This window comes from Porites lutea, chromosome 7, assembly GCF_958299795.1.
Source record: "Porites lutea chromosome 7, jaPorLute2.1, whole genome shotgun sequence".
Taxonomy (NCBI): Eukaryota; Metazoa; Cnidaria; class Anthozoa; order Scleractinia; family Poritidae; genus Porites; species Porites lutea.
The window spans coordinates 27,077,766-27,097,633 of NC_133207.1; the positions used below are offsets into that span (position 1 = coordinate 27,077,766).

General features: G+C 39.0%; 2 protein-coding genes across 2 annotated transcripts; both read right to left on the bottom strand.

The window, feature by feature from the left end:
- Window positions 1-875: 875 nt before the first annotated feature.
- Window positions 876-2,663, bottom strand: LOC140942915 (E3 ubiquitin-protein ligase NRDP1-like). The gene has a single exon (XM_073391935.1). The coding sequence runs from the start codon at window positions 2,389-2,391 to the stop codon at window positions 1,480-1,482; it is 912 nt and encodes a 303-aa protein (XP_073248036.1). The 5' UTR covers window positions 2,392-2,663; the 3' UTR covers window positions 876-1,479.
- A 5,832-nt stretch (window positions 2,664-8,495) lies between these two features.
- LOC140943995 (uncharacterized) lies at window positions 8,496-11,524 on the bottom strand. The gene is made up of 2 exons (XM_073393101.1): window positions 11,175-11,524; window positions 8,496-9,300 (listed from the first exon to the last, which is right to left on the bottom strand). Exons 1-2 carry the CDS (start codon window positions 11,447-11,449, stop codon window positions 8,751-8,753), a joined length of 825 nt encoding a protein of 274 aa, XP_073249202.1. The 5' UTR covers window positions 11,450-11,524; the 3' UTR covers window positions 8,496-8,750.
- Window positions 11,525-19,868: the final 8,344 nt, after the last annotated feature.

Here is a 19,868-nt window from a genome sequence, read left to right on the forward strand (position 1 = left end):
TTCGCTTCTGCTCATCCAATCAAAAGTCTTCCAGCTACGGTACGAACAATGCCTTAAAAGCTGTAAAATTTGTAGTAAAAGCTTAGATTTGCTGCCGTGTAGACGAGAGAGCAAAAATATCATCATATTTCGGCCTCGTTTAGACCTCGTATTTCGCTTTAGCCTGTTCCAGGCTCCGAGATAGTGGTGAAAAGTCGTTCAGTAATAAGCCCAAGTCGCGCGTGTCTTATTTTCGCTTTGCTCGTTTAATATGTCCCGACTATACCATCTGAGAGCCTGGCACAGGCTAATTTCGCTTGAACTTTTATACCTCACTGCCGCCCCTGAATTTGTTTCGCTTCAAGTGAAGAACGATATACTGAATCGCGCCTTAACTGACCGAGTTCGTCATATTTTTTTTCTTTTTTTTTTTCTCTTTGCTCACTATAGATTAAAAACTCCGAGTAATAGTAGTAAATTACTTATTAGCCGTGTCAACTAAGTTTAAATCCTACACAAAAAAATATTTCCCTTTCCAAACACCACCACTTCCAACCCAAGAAACCGAAATACTCGCGGCAACTCTGAAAATGTACCTGTTTCAGTTCTTCGTTCGATAGAGTTAAGCATTAGCAGCATAAGAGGCTCAGGATAATTGCATCTCTTCAGCTGTAAGCGATCGCTGCAGTTGTCAATTTTGACGCGCAAAACTGAAAGTTACGACAACTTTGTTTGACAGGTATACAAGTGTATTGTCAAATATTTCAACTTTTCATCTGCGCGGTTTTTTTTTTTTGGAAGTTCACGGTAAGGTTGTTTTGTCAACTCGTTCCTTTTATTTTCTCGTTGGAATTATAAATCGAGTTTTAGTGAATCAAAGGCTGTGGCGCACATTTTCCTGTCATTTGATCCTTAGTATAAATGCAAATTTTGAACAGAGACACTGGTGCAAAAGTTTCGTTTTCTAAATTCAGGTTTCTGTTTCTAGAAGGTTATTCTGTTTCAATCTTCCGTTCGTAGTCTTATTAAAGCGGCTCCAACCAGCAAAAATTTAAAACCAAATCTCATGAACAATGGAAAGATTCATTAGATTTAAATTCCTTCCCATTTATTGAAAACTCATCATTTGTCAAATTATCATTGTTTTTTTCCATTCTCGGCAAAAACACAACAGCTTTCTTTTGGATGTAATTTTAATCGATCTCACTTTATTAGCTTGCACAACACTAGGGTATCGTTCATTTAAATAACTTTAATTTACAGAACCGACAGCGCCTAATTATTCTCTTTGACTGGGATTTAACGTGGTTTAAAATCTTTTAATCAATACAAACCGTCAAATATCTGGTGAAATTATTTTAACTATGCATTTTACTAAAAAGATTTCTTTATTTATTGACAACAAAATTGTTTCATAATTTAACGGAAAAAAAATGCAAATTTAGCGCCTGAAAGCGTTGATACAATCACATCTAAATTCTTAAACCTTCCGCGTAACATCTAGCCAGATGTCAATAGCCTTTCCCGCGCCAAATTTCGCAGCCAAGAATCAAAGTTTGATCTTTGGTTCTCGGTGAACCAGTTGCTGGCGTAACTAGTAGCCAAGAGCATATGGACGTCTTGTGAATATCCAGCGTAGCCGCGGTAATAATCATAACATCGTTTAACCGCGTTAAAAATGCGATTTCGGTCGACATAGTAGGGCTTGTTCAGTAGATAGCGCATAACGAGGCTGGCGAGTTGGGCGATGCTTGCTGGGGAGTAGCCGTAGTTGTAATCGGGGTCCCAGTCAGGATCAAATTCGCTGTTCTCGTCATACATTCTCATCTCCAACTGGAATTGTAATTCTCTGAGTTCTATTTTCACACGTCGCACATCCCCTTCCGATTCCATCAATGATCTTTTTGTTTTGTTTAAATCCAACTCCAGCACAGCGATCTGCCTTGTAAGCCCATCAATGGTCGGTTCCTCCTTTGTACGTTTCTTGTGTCTCGCAACCAAATCTTTGATTATTTCGCAGTCGGCGTGGTGGTCTGGTAACTCATGTCGCTTGACGCTCTTTCCGCAGGCCCCGCACTCGATCAGGCCAAATTCACACAATTGTAAATGCGCTTTAAGCTTATCTAGTTTTAAAACCATTTTACAACCGTTCTCCTCGTTGTCACAGTGAACGGCAAGTCCCTCTACCACTCCTCGGAGAGCCAAAACCGGAATCACATCGTGATCAGAAACGTCGGATCGACAAGAAGGACATGTCGTGGTGTTAGGTCGACTGAGCCAGATATGCAAGCATTCATCGCAAAATGAATGTCCACAAGGCGTAATGACGGCATTTTCCAAGACCCCCGCGCAAATACTACAAATCAAATTCTGATCCACATGAGTGACAAACCGGTTAAGTCCATACCCCATCCTCGAAAGTCAACTCACTCCAAACTGTTTACCTTCGCTGGTAGAAGCCTGCAAAACTGTGACTAATTTTTCTGGTTGTTGATGCTAGATAAAAACGGTTCGGTTGGTTTATTGCGTGTTTGTCAGCTGAGAAAATATTGTATTGTTAAAATAGTACACGTCACTTTTCATCAACGGACAAAGAGCGCGTGTAATTTGCATATCGTGGCACGAGCGCGCGCGTTCATTTAATTTTTCGCGGGAGAATAAACGAGTAAAGAGAGAATAATACGACTGGAATACACGGAGAGAGCTATTCTTTAAATCGAACCTTTCTTTTTCTTGTGAAACTAGAGATTTTAGTGTTTTTTTTCTTTGTGTTGTATTTAGCAGGTGATTAACATCTTTAGGTTTTGTTTCGATTTTTTAGCCATTATAAAACCTGTTGTTTTGTATTTTCAAACCCCCTGAAGAAGTCCTTTTGTGAAAATGATATCAGACTACAATACACTCAAAGCTACAAAGCTGTAGGATATGAAGTCTTTAAATTCTAGATTTAGCAGGCGTTTTATGTCATAAATATTCTACCTGAAGACAAAAGATTGTGCGTTTCTCAACACAGACCATTTTCTTTGCTTCATATAATTTGTTGATTCGACTTTTGCTTAACCAGTTGAGCTGGTGTGTTTTAAAACAACCTGTATTTTCACTTTTAACGATCAATCCTTCGGAAATGCTATTGTAATTCTTAAGCTGCTCTACCGATAAAATAATCAACAATTTAAATTTGTTCCGAAATTTCGGATCGATTTAAGATAAAAAGTTTAAAATGCAATCTTTTGTTCATCTTTTGTTCGTATTTTCTGTAATTTTGATTGACAAATGGACAAATGTGCCCGAAGGCATGACACTTGCTTGACTTGCTTGATTGGATGGAGTTCAATACTTGGCAGCTATCGACAGTTATCATTCACAAACTACTTCTAGGGTTAGCAAATGCCTTTTAACCGGCAACAAAGAGCGCTTTAATTAGGAGAATTTTAATTCAGACATTCAGTTACGCAAACGAATTTGGCAAATTTATAACAAAATATCTCTTACTAAAACCTATATTCATAAAATTTCATAAATTTCCTGAAAAATAAATTTTTCTAACATCGTTGTTCCCAAAATACGGAAACATCGACAAAAATTAAATCTTGGATATATAACAGCCTGTTTGCTTTGTTGTAGAAAGGCGGAAAAGGGGCGAAATAGCAAACGCGGCCGACAAATGTCTCTATCTATATTTTTACATTTGAGACAAAATAACCCTAAAAGTAAACTTTGATCAATTGCACGTTATCTTCCTTTGACAAGCGTAATAATTGAGATATAAAATTGTTACTTACTAAGTCGTACGGATTAATTTTATTACTTCCTCGACAAGTGAATTGACTTAGTTTACTTTGAAGTAAAATTTGCTGAATTTCATTACCGCGGCATCCCTCTTGTTATTTAACACTGAACACAAGGTCATCATAACTCGGGAAAGACAAACACGCCGCCAAATAAATCTTAGATAAATTAACATTTTGAAAAGTCAACAAGGCATGATCTTGGATTTTTTTATTTTATTTTAGACCATCTATGTTTTTATCAATACTGGATATGAAAGTGAAGAATGATCATCGCAGTAAATTTTCCATATATACTTCACATCAATACTGGATATGATGGACACTCTCTTCATTCAAACCGTATAAACTTCCATTCCGTACAAGATACACTGTAGACTTCTGAAAATGTTAGAGAACAATACTTTTTCGAGATACAAATGATCCGATCCCGGCCCAACCATGCATCATTTATCAGTTACCAGGGTTAGGGTTAGTAATGAGTGTGAGAAATGTTTTATCCGTAAACAGGTCCTTATTTATCACAAACGAAAATGCCATTCTGGTCCATTGCACAAATATGACTAGAGAATCATGAGGTAAAGATTTCACTAATGACAATGCTCTGAAGATGCACGATCGACAGGAGACTTACAACTATTGTCGCCTCTTTTTCGTTTCCTTGTAACGTGATATGATGGGATCATACGGTCGGTTCCGGGCATTCCTATCAAGTTCACATCAACGCTCAATGTCGGTAAATTAAAGCGCACCGTCCCTATCTGTAATTATACTTCATTGGGGAGGCAATTTTTACCCCAATATACCGAAGGGTAACTTAAGTCTACACTTGAAACAAATATCATATTCGTCCTCCTGTACGGGATTAGACTGCGAGAAGAGACTGTTCTTCGCCTAGACGGGATGGTAGTCCTCACCAGTTTCCATAGCAGGGTTACTCCTAGCCTGTGCCAGGCTCTCAGAGAGTATAGTGGGAAAGTATTAAAACGAGCAAAGCGAAAATAAGACCCGCACGACTTGGGAAAGGGGGCGGTGGCGGCGGGAGTCCCCAGCCCTCGCGCGTTTTTCGCATTTCTTATTACTGAACGACTTTCCACCACCATCTCGGAGCCTGGAACAGGCTTGGTTACTCCCTGCTTTAAATTCACGGTACTCATTTATAGGCGGGAGGTTCGAGTCGTGGAGGGTTTGAGTTACTGAGGGTTAATTTACAGTAAATTTATGAAAGAAATCAAGGGGAAATCGATTTTGGTTTTAGTTAGCGCGAGGTTCGAGTTTGCGAGGGCTCGAGTATTCGGGAGTCAAGTGTATTTACATGGTTTGCACGGGCCTTGAAAAGTTCTTGAAAATTGAAAAATAGTGGGATATCCTTGAAAAGTCCTTGAATTTTCCACGGTCCTTGAATATTTTTTAAAGCTCCTTTGAATGAAAATAACCTATGTTAAAAAAAAATGTTCTGCGCAAAGGAATGGTTGAAAGCACAGCAAAACACAAATTTTCTTGGTGATCATGAAAGTGTTTTCTTATGATTTCAGTGTTCCCGGCATAGTTCTTTTTCTGTTATTTGAAGTACCCTAGGAACCTTGCCTTCATGAAGGAAGGTGTTGCAATAAGTGAACCCCCCTCCAATTACGCATTTTAAAGGTCTTTACTTCATGTTATTGGGGAAAAGAAGTCCTTGAAAAAATGATTGTACGGTCCTTGAAAAGTCCTTGATTTTTTCCCAAAAATTCTCTATGAACCATGAAAAAATTTTATGAATAGAATAACAGTAAAAACTGAACAACCTTGATGAATGACCGATATCTCATAGAAAACAGAGGGCTAATTAAGCAATGCAATTTCACCTCATAGTAATTTCATTCTATTTTAGAACGTGCGTGAAATGATCATGGATAGAGCTTTAGCCGAAATACACGTATAATCAAAATATGTATAATAAGTTCAATAACAGCAACTCAAATCGTGCTAATCAAATACATACCAGCCTGTTCCAGCCTCCCCTCCCTCGTAGACGATTTAACTCTCTCCCCGCCATCTGAACACCGCGCTCTACTATCTGAACGCCTGAAACAGGCTAAATACATACATACACCCCCTGTATACACTGTCACAGGTAGCCATTACGACACCTGAAAGAGGATCATGAAGTTATCCCTAAGTTAAGATCTCTTCTTACAGATAACCCACCCAGCCCAGAAAAGGTTAGCCACACAAAAGGGGAGTGGGGGGGGGAGGGGAGGGGGGCTACTCTTTTCGAACAGGTTTTCGTACTTATCCGAGGAGACTCGAAAGTCTAATTGTTTGCAGATGCATGGCTCGCACAGATCATGGAAAATCTGGAAAGTCGTGGAATTTAAGAATTTCATTTTCCAGGCCTGGGAAGTCATGGAATTTTATTGTTGGTCCTTGAAAGTCATGGAAAATTAAAGTTTTGTTTTGTAGTTTAGGTACTACAGATGATAGAGTTGGTTTTCGTTTGAGTGTCGTAAAACCAAAACCACAGTAATTACTCTGGCCAATCACATAGGACACAGACAATACATTGAACCAATCAAAACTCGAAGTAATTACATGTGGCTGACGCAAAGCGCGGGAAAATGCATGCGAGCGCGTCACAATTGGCTTTGGTTTTACTTCTGATTGGATGAAAAGGTGGCGCGAATCTTTTAAGCCAATCGCATCGTGTAGAAAGTGCAAAACCAATTACTTTTCGACACTCAAATGAAAACCGCTCTAAAGCAAGGACAATGTTAGATAGAGAGGAGTAATTCAACAGCACAAACGGCACGCATTTTGGTGGACACCAGAATTTGTCTTTTTTACTGTTTAAGGTCCAAAAATACCCCAAAACAAGGAAAATTTTGGAAATTTTTGAAAGTAACCTCTAAACCTAAGATCTTGAAAAACTTGAAAAGGTCATGAAAATAGTCATGGAATTTAAAGAGCCCAAAAGAGTAAGAACCCTGACATGTCACGCAAAGGCAGCACTTTCTGGTCAGTTATCATGTCACGCAAAGGCAGCACTTTCTGGTCAGTTATCATGTCACGCAAAGGCAGCACTTTCTGGTCAGTTATTTAAAGACCCTGAGTGTTGGTCTGGCCGGGGTTTGAACCCGCGATCTCCCACTCAGTAGGCCGGCGATCTCTGAACTGAGCTAACTAGGCGGCGGTACAATCTTTCTTTTTATGAGAAATCGGCTAAAGTTATTCCAATGATCGTTCGTTTTTATATTAAAGAATGAAATTTAACTATATTCAATTCCCTTATATTAAAAGTAAAATATATCGATAGTGCTTTCACATATTTTGCTCAAACTTTATATATTACAATATCAGTTATATCGAGGAAAAGAAACGACGAGGAGATAAATTACCAGATCTTCGCTACGGGATTGCATGTATATTCCAGCAAAAAAAAAAAAGGATGATGCGAATAATGATCATGATAGACCAATACATGTATCACTTTTATCTAATTTTAACAAATTTTTTTAAAAGTTATATTTTCTAGGATGACCTGCTCTATCGAAGAATTTGGATAGCACAGTATGGCTTAAATCGTAAATCTGGCATTCTGCAATAAAAACTAATCAGATTGTTAAACACTGGTTCTCTCGTGGTATTTTAATTGATTTAAAGAAAGCGTTAGACCCAACCTTGTTCAGTCTCAGGTTTCTCTCTCTTGCTTCTTGCCTCGAACCCTGAGAACGAGGTTGCATTGGACCCTGTTGCTGAAGACAGTATTCACCTAGCAGTAATCAAGGATTCGTAATTGCGTACGAATGCATGTTTACCTGGAATTGCGGTTACAGAACGTAGGCCTATTTATATTTATAAAATTTTGCTTTGCTATATGGAAGGCTGCTAGCCCGCTTTTCGAGATCCCGATCGGCTCGAGAGGGTTTTTTACTCCAAAGATAAAATTCTTATTCAGCCAGTTAGTTTGGAATTGACGTGACCTGAATTTTTGGCATAACTACAGAAAACGGTGCCAATTTTCTAGGTATTTATTCGTTCGTGTGTCTGACGATCCACCGCCTGCACCTTTATCGTTCTTTAAAACTCTAACCTCGGCTGAGCAAACGAACCGCCGAGCCACTAAAACATATACTTTTCTTGTTCTTTAAAACTCTAACCTCGATTGACGAGCCACCGAGCCACTAAAATATATAGTTTCACTTGCTCTTTAGAAATTTTACTTTTATGTTTTTTTTATGTTTGTCTTACACCAGAAACTTATGAGTTTCTGCTTACACTTATATGTCTTACATCCTTCTCGTTCTATAAACACTCATCTGTCTCATCTTGACTAGCGAGCCACCGAGCCACTTCTGTTCGAGACCTTTATTGGCCCTGCATGTATTCAGAAGTTTCTAATAATATTTTTTTTTGTCTGGAATTGTTTAGTGTGAAGGACCTCCATGGGTTAATTAGGTGCTCAGCCTTTGATATGGAAATCATTTTTCATTCTCATGCAAATAAAACTCATTTTCACAAGAAAGGTTGTGCACCTAGTATAGCCTCATTTTGAAAGTGAGGGTTTTTGGAACTCGGAAGTGGCCTATTGGTTACCAATATGACGTATGTGAACCTGCCACTTTCCATTTTTAAAGTGAACTGGGCATTTGCATATAACAGATAGGTTAAATTACATTAAAATTGAACCAACGTTTAATTAGAAAATTACTTGTTTAATTTATTAATTTCACGCCACAGAGTACAATGTTTGTAGTAGCCTGAAAATTTTCGCTTTTTATTTCATCAGGTATTATGGCTAGTTTGAATAACAGTATTGGGCTGACTCATGAAAACTTCTTGATTAATTCAAGCTAATGCATACTTAAAAAAATTTTGAACAACTTGTAAAGCGATCAATCAAAAATACAAATTAAAATTGTCCGCCTTTTCTTCAAAAAGCTTCAAAAGCGCCAAAATAAAATTGGTATAAGCTCCTCATTTGCGATTTTGTCGCATTCATTTCTAATAGAGGCAGCCTGGGTATCTACTAAAGCGGGAGCAACTGAAGCCCAATGGCACAAGACAGGCCGTGCTCCACCAATCATGTCGGCAGCAAAGATCGTGTTCATAACATCCTCTATTCAAACAGCAATCACCACACAACCACCACCAACACGAGCATCCTTTGCCGCACATTCCTAAGCATTGATTGTGACGGTTATACTTCAAGCTTTGGCATCGCCTCTGCCTACTGGGGTCTTCATTAAGGTCATGCAAAGCTCTTAATTCGGAGGGGATCTGTATATTAGCAGTTTTTAAAAGGTTAAAACACAGAGCATGAAATGGCTTTAGAATCTCCACTTGAGTAGAGTTGTTGGTCAGTCCTTGAGACACCAGTTCCAGAAGCTGAATTTCGGGGACGTAGTGTAGCTCGCTCACGGCCTCTTGATAATGGATTTTCATAGCTTCACGCTCCGTAGGTGACCCCTCAGTTATTTGCTTTAGATACTCACGGAGATCTTGAGGCATTCTGGGAATGTAGTCTGGAACGTAAATCATGTTCCGACCATGCCTGGCAAGGAAAAGCACAATTGTTTTGTGTAAGATCTAAACATTTACAAAAATTGAATTCGATTATGTTGAATTTCCATTGTTAATAGGGATCTTAAGAAGCGAGGACGGCGACAGCAGGGAAAGCGTAGTACTGTAGGAAATTCGCGATTTTTCAATCTTCATCGCGACTAGTTAAACTCGTTTACTTTGTCAAATGTATGAGAACTCACCTATGGAGCTGAATTAGTAACAGCCTTATCCAAGTTCAGAAAGACAAAATTTCGTCGCTGCTTGTTTACGTCCTCTATAAAACACGACATTAGGCATTTTCAAGTCATAGTCGTGCATTGGCGGCAAATAGATGTATAAAAAAGTGTGATGCACTTACAAAGCTGTTGTTTTGCCTATTAAGGCCATTGCTTTTTGACGTTTCCGTTGCCGTCGTCGGATCTTAAGGTCCTTAATATCTTGTTTCAATATTGTAGCCTACTACTTACTAGTGACTACTATGAACTTCTGGGTACTCTGGGTTCAAGAGGCTTTTTTTTCTTATCTAATTCCTGATAGTTCGGGACGAACCGTCTCGGCAGCTTTTTCAAACAGTGAGCACGGTATATTTCATCTTAGGTATTTCGAGAACAGACCTCTGGAGCCAGGGTACGCAATGGGCTCCTAAGCTGACACTATAACCTATAGTGCTGTTATGATCGCACAACTGAAAGGTGAAATCAAAACCGTACCCATACTGTGTGTTGTCTGACTCCTAATAAAGTTTTAAGTTTCCAGTGGCAGCCCTTTTGCAGCAAATTAAAAGCAAACCACTATTGATCTGCACTATAACCACACCTTGGTAAGTCCCCTGAATCTTTTGAAAAGAGCAAGCTGTCAGTGCCGTAGCCAGACCAAACGGCCAACCGAGGCAGGCGGGAGTTGCTAGGGGGGTTCGGGGGCATGCCCCCCCCCCCGAGAAATTTTGAACTTTAGTCTCTCGGAAATGCGATTTGCAGCGTTTTCTGGGCCTTTCGGTAACTTTTTTTCGAGTTAATTTAAGTGGAATTTAAAAACCAATAATCAGAAACAAGCTACATAATCTGGGTGACCGTTAACCTCGCCAGTGGTTTTGATCAGTATTTGTTCAAAAAAAATTTCAGTTAACGTACGTAGCCCCTTGAGATCGATGATATGGTAATTTTTTCATAGTATATTGACTGAATTGCTGAATTCTTTGTAATATCATGATGCGTTAAAAATATCCGATGATCGCTTATGTAAAATAAAAATTGTCGGCGAAATTCGTCAAAATTTTACCGAGGCGAGTGCCTCGGTTGGCCTCATACTAGCTACGGCGCTGGCTGTGATCAGAACGTTCAACCGATTTTCCCACTTGCGATGCCGAAATTTTAAATAAACTGGGCAAATTAAAATTCAAAACTAAAAAAGCTGTTTTTGCTTAAACTGCAGGAAAAAGATTCTTCAAATCAGTACACAAAAGAAAACTATCATTCGGCTGGGCCTTGATATGAATCGGACATACAATACCTTAAAAACCTTGTAAGCTAGCTGAAAAAAGCGACAAAAAACTTGGGAGTCCCCATATCCTTTGCCACTGATCTTATTCGAAGAGTTTAGACAGTTCCCGCCCAGACGTTTCTGAGAAATCTCGCCGGAAGGAAAAATTCCTCGCCGTAGAAAAATTTAAGGTCTTACAAAGAGGAAACAAAACATAACCTACCATAATTTTCCATCATACTTATTCTTTAGATCAAAGGAATGATTTCAAAAGTTGAAAACCTTCGCGGAACTACACGAGCTACTGGTAAGTTGAGTTTTACTGAAAAATGTAGTTTGTGCAGTGGCAAAAAAGGAATTAAATTTAAGTTTTAAAAAACTGACCCGATAAATCCTTGGTCCAAAATCTGGTAGTAGAGCATGTCATGGTCAAGTTTCGTGTAAAACACAACCTCCTCTCCGTTTGTCTTGGTAATCCTCATTGAGTCTTTTTCCAGCTCAAAGCAAACGCCGAGTGTCTGATTATGGATGTAGCAGCCTTTGACCTGATCCTCGGAGTAACTATCCAAACGAAGTCCTGTTTGTATGGAAGCAGAGACCGCGAACATTGAACACAGAACAGCGACAACGGAAAGCAAAGAAATTGATGCTACCGACATGGTTACAGCACTGTTCAAATTGCAACTGAGAAATTCAGCCAATGTTTCTGTTGTTGTCAGTGAATTGCAGCACTCAGGTGAGTTCTTTTTATAACCAGTTCAAGTTGGTTGTACGTGCTGTGACCCCCTTCCGTATAAGACGAAAACGTATTGTTTACACTCTAAAGTCGCCAAGTTTTCTTCCCCTTCAGCAACCAGTACATAACTTACTGCTAATTCAGATGGTCAAGTTACTTCGTCTTCTTCGTACTCGTGATAAAAACAATTCTTAATTGCGGAAAAAAACTTGATCACTGACAGTTTGTCAAACTATTCGCTTTCATAAAACATGACTACAGACTTGTAGTCACGTTACTTTCTTGTTATGAAACTGAAAAAGCGACAATTCGACACAGCAAATAGTACCTTTCGGATAGTAAGCTGAGCAGGTAGCTTTGGCCATCATACACTGGTTACTTATCGTAAACTTTAACAATTCAACACTGCAGTTAATGTTGAGGCAATCATGATCATTATTTTTTTACTGTTCAATCATTTCATATTGAAAAAATCACGAGCTGTTAGTATTAACAGGAAGACCGTAAGGCATCTGCGCATGCTTGCTACATACTTGCTGATACAGTAAAAAGCCGCGAGTAAGAAGCAGCATTTTCCAGCGTTTGTCTAAACAGGTAAAAAACGCAAATATCTGAAATTTAGGCTATTTAGGTTTTTAAGTAGGTCGATTGTTTAAAACATGCATATGGCCTTTGCTAAAAGTAATTTGCTTGAGGATAGCGATAGGACTTACAGGCTTGCACAGAGCCTTGAAAGCCAACGCGTAGCACAGTTTAACGGCTCTGTTTAATGCTACAGTTTTTGTCCATTTGAAACAAATAACAAGTATTATCTTGTCCGAGAGAGATTGAATTCTAAAGAATAAAATAAGCACCTCGGGTGCTATAAAAAGCATTTACAGACTTTAAGCTACTTTATGGTATATATTTTACAAAGTCGACTATATTCAATTTCCGTTTTAAGCGATCCACCCTTGAAGCAAATTTCGTCAAATTACCGCTCCGGCCTTCATGCAGTTTTCGTTTCTAGAGAGGAATTAAATAATAACACAATTGTTCGAATTTTGTCTGGCTTTGTCTGTTCCGCTAACTTAACAATCAATGAATGAGGCTGAGTATCTTATGAAGAATTATGGAGATCTCGGAGGGTGTTATCCGCCTCGGCCTACGGCCTCGACGGATAACACCCTCCGAGATCTCCATAATTCTTCATATGATACGAAAGCCGAATTCAATAATTGTCCTATTATTCATTTAAAATAATTCCTAGTTTAAAAACATAGCTAAAACATGCTTACCCGCATCGATCCATCGATGTTAAGTTCATCTTCGATAGTGCACGTTTAGGTTTGTCCATCTCCGCAGATATTCTCCAAATAGCTGATGCCGCCCTTCGTGTTGTCTTCTTGTTGTTCTTGCCATGTTTTTAGCTATTTTTCGCCTAGTTTTTACTCTTGAAACGAGTGAAATGTCCGCCATTATTCAAGTTCACAACCAAAACAACTCAACCTCGTCCCCAGGTCTTCTCGGTTAACGGTGCCTTAACCTGCACGAACGCTGCATTTTGACGTCATTTCCTCGTTAAACACAAAATTCTTCCAAATTTGGTCATCAGAAACTGGTTATGGTGAATTATGCGTGTGCTTTTCTCCAATCAGAATCGGGGAAATATTTTGAATGAATAATAATATCCGATAATTTCTAAATGCTATGCCGAATAATTGCCGAATGGCTTTTATCAAAACAAAAACTTAACCTGACCACATGCCTGTATTTATACATTTATTACAAAGAGTGGACATAGAGTGACAAGTTTGGTTGTATAGCTGGAAACTTTTCCCTACAGCACGCGCTCTCATTGGTCAATTCTTCGAGGTCACATGACCTCTCACAATGAAACTGTTTCCCGCCAAAATCTCTGAGCGGGCGTCATCACAAAATCTATGACGTCAGAGGGTAACAGTGAAGTGTTCACTGACGGCCGCCGTTACAGCAAGGTTTAATATAATGAATTTCCAGCGTCAAAATTTCCAGCTATAACAAATTACTTTAAGTCTGGTCCCTCGGGAGACAACCAGTCACTCATTAAATGTTAATTGTTTCATGAAAGGCAATATTTTGACAGACTGTCAGTGTTCAAGTTTTTATCCGCAATTTACAATTATTTTTATCACGAGTACGAAGAAGAAGAAGTAACCTGATCATACGGACATAAGTTATGTACTGGTTGCTGAAGGGAAGAAAACTTAGCGACTTTAGAGTGTAAACAATACGTTTTCGCCTTATACCTAAGAGGATCATAGCACGTACAGACAACGTGAACTGTTTATGAAAAGAACTCACCCGAGTGCCACAATTCACTGACAGCAACAGAAACATTGTTGAATATCTTAGTCTTAACAAGATAGAAAAAAAAATTAACTCTGGATTGGAACAGAATACTTTCCTTTGTTAGTACGGCAGAAAGGAATATAAAATTGGTTTGAACTACGCGTTCATTGTTTAGGGCCGCCATGTTGTTTTCATCAAGTCGAAGTGCATCACTTTAATCGCCCAAAAATCAGCAATAATTCATTGATTCGAGATCAAAAATCCAACAAACACATCGCAAACGGATATAAAAAGGTAGTTCATACCTTTAAACGCGAAGCTGTACAATTTTTTGTGGAAAAAAACCTTGCCGTAAATCACTTACCGCTGGAAGCCCTTCCTGCGGTTCAAACGTGAACTGCAAACTGCAAACGTGACCGCAAGGCCGTGGTCACGTGACATTTTGCGGTTTGCGGTTTGCCGTTTCCCATGAAAAACCTGATGCTGAAGGTCTCTTTTGTTTTTGCTTAAACTGCAGGAAAAAGATTCTTCAAATCAGTACACAAAAGAAAACTATCATTGGACTGGGGCTTGATATGAATGGGACATACAATACCTTAAAAACCTTGTAAGCTAGCTGAAAAAAGCGACAAAAAACTTGGGAGTCCCCATAACCTTTGCCACTGATCTTATTCGAAGAGTTTAGACAGTTCTCGCCCAGACGTTTCTGAGAAATCTTGCAGGAAGGAAAAATTCCTCGCCGTAGAAAAATTTAAGGTCTTACAAAGAGGAAACAAAACATAACCTACCATAATTTTCCATCATACTTATTCTTAAGATCAAAGGAATGATTTCAAAAGTTGAAAACCTTCGCGGAACTACACGAGCTACTGGTGTTGAGTTTTATTGAAAAATGTAGTTTGTGCAGTGGCAAAAAAAGAATTAAATTTAAGTTTTAAAAAACTGATTCGATAAATCCTTGGTCCAAAATCTGGTAGTAGAGCATGTCATGGTCAAGTTTCGTGTAAAACACAACCTCCTCTCCGTTTGTCTTGGTAATCCTCATTGAGTCTTTTTCCAGCTCAAAGCAAACGCCGATGGATGTAGCAGCCTTTGACCTGATCCTCGTAGTAACTATCCAAACGAAGTCCTGTTGGTATGGAAGCAGAGACCGCGAACATTGAACACAGAACAGCGACAACGGAAAGCAAAGAAATTGATGCTACCGACATGGTTACAGCAGTGTTCAAATTGCAACTGAGAAATTCAGCCAATGTTTCTGTTGTTGTCAGTGAATTGCAGCACTCAGGTGAGTTCTTTTTATAACCAGTTCAAGTTGGTTGTACGTGCTGTGACTCCCTTCCGTATAAGGCGAAAACGTGTTGTTTATTCTCCAAAGGTGCTCAGTTTTTTCTCCCTTCAGCGACCACTACATAACTTACTGCTAATTCAGATGGTCAGGTTACTTCGTCTCCTTTCTTCCTCATGATAAAAACAATTAGGCTACAATTCTTAATTGCGGAAAAAACTTGATCACAGACAGTTTGTCAAACTATTCGCTTTCATAAAACATCCGACTACAGACTTGTAGTCACGTTACTTTCTTGTTATGAAACTGAAAAAGCGACAATTCGACATAGCAAATAGAACTTTTCGGATAGTAAGCTGAGCAGGTAGCTTTGGCCATCATACACTGGTTACTTGTCGTAAACTTTAACAATTCAACACTGCGGTTAATGTTGAGGCAATCATGATCATCATGTTTTTTAATACTGTTCAATCATTTCATATTGAAAAAATCACGAGCTGTAAGTATTAACAGGAAGATCGTAAGGCATCTGCGCATGCTTGCTACATACTTGCTGATACAGTAAAAAGCCGCGAGTAAGAAGCAGCATTTTCCAGCGTTTGTCTAAACAGGTAAAAAACGCAAATATCAGAAATTTAGGCTATTTAGGTTTTTAAGTAGGTCGATTGTTTAAAAAATGCATATGGCCTTTGCTGAAAGTAATTTGCTTGAGGATAGCGATAGGACTTACAGGCTTGCACAGAGAATTGAAAGCCAACATGTAGCACAATTTAACACTCTGTTTCATGCTACAGTTTTTGTCCATTTAAAACAAATAACAAGTATTATCTTGTCCGAGAGATGTTGTATTCTAAGGAATAAAATAAGCACCTCGGGCGCTAAAAAAAGCACTTACAAACTTTTAAGCTACTTTATGGTATATATTTTACAAAGTCGACTATATTCAATTTCCCTTTTAAGTGATCCACCCCTGAAGTAAATTTCGTCCAATTTACCGCTCCGGCCTTCATGCAGTTTTCGTATCTAGAGAGGAATTAAATGATAACACAATTTTTCCAATTTTGTTTAGCTTTGTCTGTTCCGCTAATTATCCAATAATTTCTAATTGCTATGCCGAATGGCTTTTATCAATGAAAGCAAAAACGTAACCTGACTACATGTCTCTATTGATACATTTATTACAAAGGGTAACAAGTTTGGTTGTATAGCTGGAAATTTTTCCCTACAGTACGCGCTCTCATTGGTCAATACTTCGAGGTCACATGACCTCTCACAATGAAACTGTTTCCCGCCAAAATCTCTGAGCGGGCGCCATCGCAAAACTCTATGACGTCAGAGGGTAACAGTGCACTGTTGACCGACGGCCGCCGTTTAGACAACATTTACAGCTTCAAAATTTCCAGCCATATAACAAATCACTTGAAGTCTGGTCCCTCGGGAGACGACCTGTTTAGTGTTTCATGAAAGCCAATATTTTGACAGACTGTCTGTGTTCAAGTTTTTATCCGCAATTTACAATTGTTTTTATCACGAGTACGAAGAAGACGAAGTAACCTGACCATGAGGAATTAGCAGTAAGTTATGTACTGGTTGCTGAAGGGAAAGAAAACTTAGCGACTTTAGAGTGTATAAAACAACACGTTTTCGCCTTATTCGGAAGAGGATCACAGCACGTACCTGACGTACGTCCAACGTGAACTGGTTATGACGAGTGGGCAAACGCGTGAGAAATTACAACGCTGTGGCTATATGGCCGGTAACCGGTCAAGGTTTCCAAAACACTAAATGGCCGGCAGTCCTATATTATCAGTAAATTTCACAAAATCGAAAGAGTCTAGCTAATCTAAACTATCATATGCCGATTAAGACAAGTCAAGCGATCCTGAAATGCTTTATAGATCTCAAGTCTAGTGTTTGGTTTACGCTGGGCTTAGAAGACGAAACCGTGTTTTGTGACACTTAGAACTTTTTTCAGCTCGACTGCCGGTCAAAGTTTTCAAAACACTAAATGGCCGGCAGTACAGTCCTATATTCTCAGTAAATTTCGCGGTCCACTCAATGGCAAAGAACGAATACTGAACACTCGATATTATTTACATACATCAACGCAAAGTTAAGATTACCTTGTACAAAAAAACTTTTTTGTTTCATCATAACGTCGACAAGATAATGTTGAAGTGTATTTCAGCTCCAGAAGGGAACCAACGCGCAGAGACTTTTCCCGCCGGTTTTCCGCGGAGACCGCATGAAAGGTCAAGATGTTATGACGTCAAACGTCGCCCTCCACCCCATGCTTTGGACAGAAAATAGTAACGAACATCCAAAGAAAAACATGATATAGAAATCCCACAAAACCGGCTGGTTTGATCAGGATCACGACTTATGATAGTTCAGAACGGCTGAATTTTTTCGATTTGTGAAATTTACTGAGAATATGGGACTGCCGGCCATTTAGTGTTTTGAGGACTTTGACCGGCAGTCGAGCTGAAAAAAGTTCTAAGTGTCACAAAACACGGTTTCGTCTTGAGCCCAGCGTAAACCAAACACTAGACTTGAGATCTATAAAGCATTTCATGATCGTTTGACCTGTCTTAATGGACATATGATAGATTAGATTAGCTAGAATCTTTTGATTTTGTGAAATTTACGGAATATGGGACTGCCGGTCATTTAGTGTTTTTAACACCTTGACCGGTTACCGGCCATATAGCCACAGCGAAATTACAATGTTTGTATGAGAATCTAATGTGGAATAATTTCCGTAGAACGGCTGTTCTGAAAAAAAAAAAATGATTTGTAAACTAAAGCTTTACTCCTAAAAATTCTCCTGAAAAATTTGAGGGCGTTACATGCACTAGAAGACCTAGAACCACTTTTTAAAATTTTCTATACATTTGTCTGTAAGAAAGTCCCGGGAAAATTACAGACAAATGTATGGAAAATCTAAAGCAAGCCTCGGGAGAAATTTAAGGACAGATACACCCTCAAAATTTTTTAGGACAATCCTTTGCTTTGTAGCTTTAGATTACAATTGATATTTTTTTCAGAACAGCCGTTTTACGGAAATTATTCGACATAAGATTCTCATACAAACACTGTAATTTTTCACGTGTTTGCCTTCTCTCAAGATGGCGTCGAAAACCGTGACAAGGTCTATTCACTGACAACAACAGAAACATTGGTTGAATTTCTTGGTTTCAATTTGAACAGTGCTATAACTATGTCGGTAGCATCAATTTTCTTGCAATTATCGTATGTTATGGTATTTTCAGTAGTGGTCAATAGGCCTTTTGCACTAGTTGATCACGTGATCAACTTTTGGTAAACACGAAAACGGTTCGTGTATGAAAACGTTTGTTAGCACGAGCTGAAATGTTATGAAGCAAGAGTGTAGCGTGATTGTGAGATGGCGTGATTTTATTATTCCTTTGATTTTGTTATTAATAGTTTCACTCATCTGTCAGAGCGACAGAGAACTTGATGACAGATCGCATTAAAAACTAAAGCTTATACAGTGGAACCCCGCCATACGACCACCCCGTTATTGCGACCACTTTTTTGTGGCCCGAACAAAAGCCCACTTATTTTCTTATCTGAAAACCCCGTTAATCCGACCACCTCGTTATTACGACCAACGACCACCTTTGGGAGTCCTGAGTCGTTATTCTCTTTATAAAATTACCCCGTTAATACGACCAGTCAAAATGCTTGGTGGGGCTGCTGAATGAAAACAGACACAATCCGACAACAATAACCCATTACTAATATTTTATTGAATGTTTTTAGGCAAAGGTGTTAGTGGTTAGCATGACATCTGGTAAATTGCTGTGTGCAGCAAAAAGGATGCATGAATAAATAATAGAAAAGATCTGAAAGACTTCACTTTGCAGCATTTCGAGGCTCTCAAAGTTATTTTGCCTTCTTGTTTCTGCTGCCTCCCACTGTGGCTTTTCTCTTCAAGTCCCTTTCCTTCTCTTTTCTCCCAGAACTTTGAACTTTGTAATAATTGTGAAAGTGTTGTAAGCTACAATATAGAAAACGGCTCTTCGAGACAAATCACAAGCCCTTTCCTTTCATAACAAGGAACTGAAAGAAGTCAGTGTTTTTTCTAATTACTCGGTTTCGTTTACTGTTACATTGTTCAGTTGCATTGAATTGCGGTTGTAAGGTTGTTAATTAACTACAAAAAGGTTGATTTATAACGGATTAAAGGTATACATGTAGTAGAATGTAGTTTAAAAGCATCTTGCACCATACTTTGACCCTACCCCGTTAATACGACCACCCCGTTAATACGACCAAATTCCCATGGCCCGAAGGTGGTCGCATTAACGGGGTTCCACTGTAGATTCAAGAAAGTCACGATTTTGTGTAGTGTGTGAGCGAGCCATTGTACTGTGAGGATCGAAGCTGTGAAATAAACCCTGTTTTGCTTTAAAACTGTGATATCGTGAAGAACGGCCCTTCGGCATTCACGACAGAAAGAACATATTAAAATTAGGTAACCGCGGTACATTTTCAGCAGTATATCTCAATAAACGTGAATGTAACCTATTTGTTATACGCATACGTCCATTTCTTAAGCGTTTCCGTGCGGTTTCGAAGCAAAGAAAGGAACGAGAGTCAAAGACCGCGCGAAAAATGGGGCGATCAAGACCTCCCCCTTCTATCATTTTTTGGCTCTTGTTCCAATTTTCGCACGGCCAAAACCGAAAATAGCGTTCCTCGTCGTCCCTCGGTCTTT